The sequence below is a fragment of the Eublepharis macularius genome, chromosome 12, assembly GCF_028583425.1.
Source record: "Eublepharis macularius isolate TG4126 chromosome 12, MPM_Emac_v1.0, whole genome shotgun sequence".
NCBI lineage: Eukaryota > Metazoa > Chordata > Lepidosauria > Squamata > Eublepharidae > Eublepharis > Eublepharis macularius.
In genome coordinates this window covers 76,751,692-76,757,895 of record NC_072801.1, presented here as the reverse complement: position 1 = coordinate 76,757,895, position 6,204 = coordinate 76,751,692, and the positions used below count along the sequence as shown (strand labels likewise).

At 46.1% G+C, this 6,204-nt stretch overlaps 1 protein-coding gene across 2 annotated transcripts; it reads right to left on the bottom strand.

Moving 5' to 3' along the window:
* Nucleotides 1-1,974: 1,974 nt before the first annotated feature.
* C12H14orf119 (chromosome 12 C14orf119 homolog) lies at nt 1,975-6,203 on the bottom strand. 2 transcript variants are annotated; one of them, XM_054994845.1, is made up of 2 exons: nt 6,015-6,203; nt 1,975-2,640 (listed from the first exon to the last, which is right to left on the bottom strand). In XM_054994845.1, the coding sequence occupies exon 2, from the start codon at nt 2,604-2,606 to the stop codon at nt 2,259-2,261; it is 348 nt and encodes a 115-aa protein (XP_054850820.1). In that variant the 5' UTR covers nt 2,607-2,640; nt 6,015-6,203; the 3' UTR covers nt 1,975-2,258. The 2 variants fall into 2 exon arrangements, with proteins under 2 accessions (XP_054850820.1, XP_054850818.1); XM_054994843.1 differs by having other exon boundaries at nt 1,975-2,607.
* Between the last annotated feature and the right edge of the window lies 1 nt (nt 6,204).

Sequence of the window (6,204 nt, the reverse complement as noted above, 5' to 3'; positions counted from 1 at the left end):
TAACTCCTCTGGACTTATTAACACAGTCTCCTTCCTTCTCCTCTGCCACCCACCCAAGAGAACACATCCTGCAAGACTGCTGCCATTTATAACCAATCATTACAGTTCATAAACTGTGCTTAGTTCACGTGGCCCCTTCTTACATGCCCAGGGTAATGCCAATCGCCACCTTGGGGTCAGGTAGCAATTTTCTCCAGGCCACTTTGACTGAGGATACTGGCGGTGTTTGGCCATCTTCTGGACATGGAGCAGGGGGTCATTGGGGTGTGTGGGGGGGAAGGGTAGGTAGTTGTGAATTTCCTGCACTGTGCAGGGGGTTGGACTAGATGACCCTGGAGGCACCATCCAACCCTGTGATTCTGATAAGCGGAGAATGATTTATTTTTGAAAAATTAAACATTCTCATTAAAAATGAATCGAGAGGCATGTTTGCTTTTCTCTTCCTACACCTTGCAACTGTCTACACAAAAGGCACGGAAGAGCGAGCACCTGGGAGGCCAAAGGTCTGTGCCAAAGGGGATGGGCTAGCAGGGCACCCACACCCGTCCCTTGCAACAAGAAAGCAGTTACAGCGGCAAAGGAGGGAGAGGGGTTAGGAGTGATTCATGAGACTGCTTAAAAGTTCAGCAGTAAAGGTCAGTGAGTTTGCATGTACCTCTGGGAAACAGGTATCATTTGCAACAGATTGCTAATGGGTGGGGGGAGGAGAAAGAAGGGCTGCTGGAAGGCTTCGCAGTTCCCGTGCTTATCTCCCAGCTGTGGATTGACATCAACACAGCCAAGGGTCTTAAGATTGGAAAATAAGCTCTCTCCCCTATCGGGGAGCAAGCAAAAGACAGACAAGATGTCTGATCCTTATAAACAGAGTCAGAAATCCAGCTTCCAAGAGGGAATGGACAACGGGACAAAGAAAATCTAGTTTCAATGTGCACCACATTCACATATTTAATAGGACGTGGGGCAGGATGTTGCCCTTATACTCCCTATGGAATATATACAATTGTGGAGTGGGTGTTGCAAACCTCAAAGGAGAAGCATCAATGCCCCCTCCTCCAAGGTGCATGGAAGAGAAAGGCCAAAATGGAGTCTAGCCTGTGGGCTTAATGGTGTACGGCTGGAGGGTCCAGTCTGGTTTAACTTGCAGCGGAATGGGGGAGTGTGCACACACACGCACACACACTTCAGAATTTGGAATGGAGATACTGACCCAAAGAAGCAGGTTGTGAACACATCTGGGTGTGAGAAAGAGGGGGTGGTACAATTCCACACATCCCACATACCTCAGGTGGGAGAACATCAGACAGCACACACCTTCATCAGAGCATGATAGCACTATCAAATAGTGAGTAACAATTGGCAGGGTAGAGGCACGGGAGAGTGTGGTCAATTGTAGAAATGGGGACAAGGACATGAAACGGGGGAGGGGGAGAGGAGTTTAGGAGATGTTGTGTTAATGAACTGCAGAAATTCCCACTGGTTGGATATTGGGTGTTTTTAAAAAAAAATAATGTCTTAAAATCCAACCAATGGATTATGAGAGATTACCATTCTGATTTCAGATGGTTTTACATATGCTTAGCTGGAAAGGACAACCCAGTTGGCTTTAGATATTCTCCAGCACATTTCACCACCTCTAAGCAAGCAGCCACAAGAGCACATTTTAAAGACAGGTGGAAGGATGTTTACATCCAGGAAGACACAGCTCAGCTTGTTAATCCAAGGTTACACCTCAGTATGGCACAATGAAAACTCTGACTACGACAACATAGGCTGCTTTTCATATCTTAGAGAGCCCCTGAAAACGACAGCTGTGTCAAAGGCTTCTGCAGTTGTTCTATGCTATTTTGAGCAGGCGCTACAGGAATATTCCACATGATTCAGGACTTTCCATTTGTGACATGAGCACAGTGCAACATCTCTCCCACAGCTGATTTAGCGTTTATCTACAAGGAGGCAAAAGTTAAACTCTTCTTGTTTCCAGTCGCTTTTATTTCTGGGCAAACCAACCCGAAACATTACATTTCTGTTTTCAAAAAGAGAGAAAAGAAACTTATGCCAACACTTATGAGGTAGACTGTCTGAAAGGACAACTTGTCATTTAAAAGGACAGCTATATATTTGGTGTGCCCCTTTATTCTCGTTTGTGATGACCCCAGGTCATTCATGGATTCCTAATTTGTTGGGGAGAATTGGTCCAGCACAACGAGAGCGAGTTCACTACAGAATATTTGGAGGACCAGAGAAGGAGAGAATCCCGGTCACGCCTGCCCGGCTGTTTTGGCCACCTCTTGATAAAAACGGGAGGCCATATCCGGCTCCACTTCCTCCAGCTGCCTCACGAACTCGTTCCGCTCAGCCTCTGACCAGCCACGGAACCACTGGTCCCACAGGCGCATCTGGCACTCAAAGATAGACGGGGGCTTCCCGGGCGCCATGCTGAGTCCCGCGAGCCCTTCCAGCAGGGGAAGCACCTTCCAGGGCACAGCCTTGTCCACCAGGTCATGGAGGAAGCGCTCACGCTGCACTGGGGCCCAGCCCGACAGCCAGTGTAGGAGGCAGCGGATCTCCTGTGCAGTCACATACGACAGGGGCAGTGGCTCAGCCATCCTATGGGAAGCAGCGAAGAAACATGGCAGGAGTCTGGAGACGGGCAGGGAAACGGACCAAATATGATCAGAACCAGAAACCAGCAATTAGGGGAACGCAATAGTTGGGCTGGAGGTAGAGTTCTGACCAGCAGGTGGAGTCTTGCCGGTAGCAGAACGAGATGTATACAGTCTGCCTAGGCCAGTATCTATCGACTACTCATTCTCTAACTCCAGTCTACAATATGGATCACACAATTTAAAAAAAAACAACTTTCCACCCTCCTGCTATTTCTTGGTCTCTTTGTACCTATCTTTCTCCTTACTTAAGATGGTGTAGTCATCACTCTTGGAACCCCCATTAGAACTTGGGCACAGCCCTTCCGTGGATCTACTCTCCCCCCGTTCTCAAGTACAGGTACTCCCAGATCCTTGACCTAGAGGTACCAGAAAAATGAACCCTTACCAAGTGAGTGTTTCATCACCAAGCAACAGTTATCGAAAAGATACTGTGTATAAAACGAAGGAGTCAATGGGTGGTGATGAAAATGTATGTTGGGGTTGGAACATGTACCCTAGAAAATCGGGGTGCTAGATGGCTGTGTCCAGTGACTGCTCTACAATGCAACAACAAACTGTACATTATTGTATAACCCATTTCAGATTTCATCTCTGTGCTTGGCTTTATGCTTGTTTAAAATTTTCCCACCATAATTCCCTATTGTATCTCTTTTCCTGAATGTCCAACTGTTGTTCTCTACTGTACTTTGCTCAGCTGTTGATTATATTGTATTTTCCCTTGAATCTCAGTAAAAAAAGTGGACTAATAATAGTAGTACTAGTACTGGTAGGTTCTCTTGAAGAGCAGTCCTGATGTGGAAATGTCACACCCCAACAACCAGGACAGGAAAATGTGTAATGAATGTGATAGGGGGAAACCAAACCAGATGCAATTTCTCTTCTTGTACCCCACAATATAAGGAGGGAAGGGGAGAGAAAGGCTACATTCTCAAACTCCTAGGAAGCATATGAGAAAAAAGATTCACGAGAGAGGAGTGCCCACTTAGAAGATAGGAAGAGGCTGTTGCCAATGTGCATGTTTAGAATGGTGCCTAGATTCATTCAGGGCTCAGTAGCACTCTGAGAGTAACCTGGTTTCAAGTCCAGCATCAGCTAAGGGTGTAAAATGAAAAGAACAGGGCCTTCGTAATCAAATGAAAATCTGCCTTTTTAATCATGGTAAAGGCCGAACGAAAGATCTTGCTGTAAGTAGTGCTATGTCCATCATGGAGCACTTCAAAATATTACAACATGTCAAAGAAATTTCTTACTTAGGACGGTAGTACTGGTAGACTTCAGGTTAATATGCAAGAGCTCTCAGTCCCCAGACTGTTTAAGAGTGCAAAGTTGCACCCATAAAGAACACTGGTGAGCTTGTGCAAAGGTTTCTTTCTATTTTACTAGTGAGTAAGTACAGCTGACCCATAACCTTTGGGGTGGGGCCTGCGTTGCCAGCTCCAGGTTGGGAAATTCCTGGAGATTTTTGTGTTCAGTAGCCAATACAGGGGAAAAAAGCCACCATGATATGACTAAAATTGCAAATATTTTTAGTAGTAGTCTGCTATTCCATGATTTTTACAATTGTTCTTCTCACAAAGACACACAATTCTTAAAGGAATAGTACAACACTCCAAAGACAAGTACCAGGATTCCTGGAGTCTCTTGTTTATATTTCCTTCTTTCAAACAATACAGAAATATCACATGGAACTACAAATAAACGTGATTTTGAGAAAGATTTGCAAAAACACACCCACATTGGTAGTATGTTTGGTTGCTGATGAGCTTGAAGATCTCTTCAGGAAACTAGAAGGAAATGCAAACAAGAGACTGCAGCAATCCTCTTGCTTATCTTTGGAATAATAGAAGAGCAAGAGTCCAGTAGCACCTATAAGCTCATACCTTACCATGAATTTTCTTCAGATACCTGAATTTTCTTCGGATTTTTTTCAAAATTTTCTTCAGATACCTGAAGACGTGAGCTGCAACTCATGAAAATTTATACCCTACCATGAATTTTCTTCAGATTTTCTTCAAAATTTCCTTCAGATAACTGAGGAAGTGAGCTGTGACTCATGAAAGCTCATATCCTACTACAACATATCCTACAAGTGAGCTGTGACTCACGAAAGCTCATATCCTACAAAGCTCATATCCTATGACAGTGATCCATGCAACAGTCACTTCCAGATTAGATTACTCTAACTTGCTCTACGCAGGGCTTCCCTTGGGCCTGACCCGGAAACTGCAGTGGGTCCAAAATGCTGCAGCTCGTGTCCTGACAGGAATTTCATTCAGGGCACATGTGACTCCAACTCTGCAGCAGCTGCATTGGCTCCCCGTGGAATTCCGGATCAAGTTCAAGGTTCTGTCCTATAAAGCCCTAAACGGACTGGGACCAACATATCTGAGGGACCACCTCTCCTCATATGTACCTCAGAGAGCTCTTAGATCTGCAAGTAAACATTTACTGGTGGTCCCTGGCCCCAGGGAGGCTCGGCTGGCCTCGACCAAGACCAGGGCATTTTCTGTCCTGGCCCCAACCTGGTGGAACTCTCTGTCGGATGACACTCGGGCCTACCAAGATCTTATATCTTTTTGGCTGGCCTGTAAGGCAGAGCTGTTCCGCAAGGCATATGGCTGAGGCCAGCACTGGATCATTCTAATTAGCCTCCCTGCTGGTCTCCTGTCAGTGGGGGCGGGGAGTATATGGTCCATCTGCCTCCCCATGCTTGAGGAGTTAGAGGTTCACCAACCCACACCTCTACCCTTTTCTTCCCTTGGGTATGGTGGGCAGGGAAAGGGGGAAGGGTTTCCCATTTGGAATGTGGATATCCACGAGATGTTATTTTATTGGTTTTACTTCTTGTATCTTCTTTATGATTGTGACCCGCCCTGAGCCTGCTTGCGGGGAAGGCGGGCTAAAAATCTAATAAATAAATAAATAAATAAAAATAAATAATATTTTCTTCAGATACCTAATTTTTTTCCAGATATTCTTCAAAATTTCCTTCAGATAGCTGAAGAAGTGAGCTGTGGCTCACGCAAGCGCATATCCTACCACAAATGTTAGTCTTAGAGGTGCTACTGGACTCTTGCTCTTTTCTACTGCTACAGACAAACACGGCTACCCATCTTGATCTATCTTTCTTTGGAGCGTAGTACTATTCCTTTAAGAATGCTGTATCTTTGTGAGAGTAACGATTGTAAGTATTATGGAATGGCAGACAACTACTAAAAATACGTGGCATTTTAGTGTTATCGCGGTGGCTCTTCCGACGGCTGTCCCCTTCCCTCCCGCCATGCACGACCGGCCAACTGCACATAATTAAATAAATACACGGAAGGCAAAAGGGGGGCGAGTTCTCACCTGCGTCCGCTGCTGGCTTAGCGCGCGCCTCCTCCGACCGCCGCTTCCATCTCCGTCGGGCGCAAGACCAGGAGGCGGAGCTTGTGGGCGGGGAAGACGGAAAAGGACGAGAAGGGACGAAAGTTCCCGAGCTCGAAATCAGGCGCCACGCACGAGACGGTTGGCGGGCCGCTTTTCCCCTCCTCGGAAA

Coding starts and splice junctions, on each gene's coding strand:
- C12H14orf119 (XM_054994845.1), bottom strand. CDS start 2,606: ATGGCTGAGCCACTGCCCCTGTCGTATGTGACTGCACAGGAGATCCGC.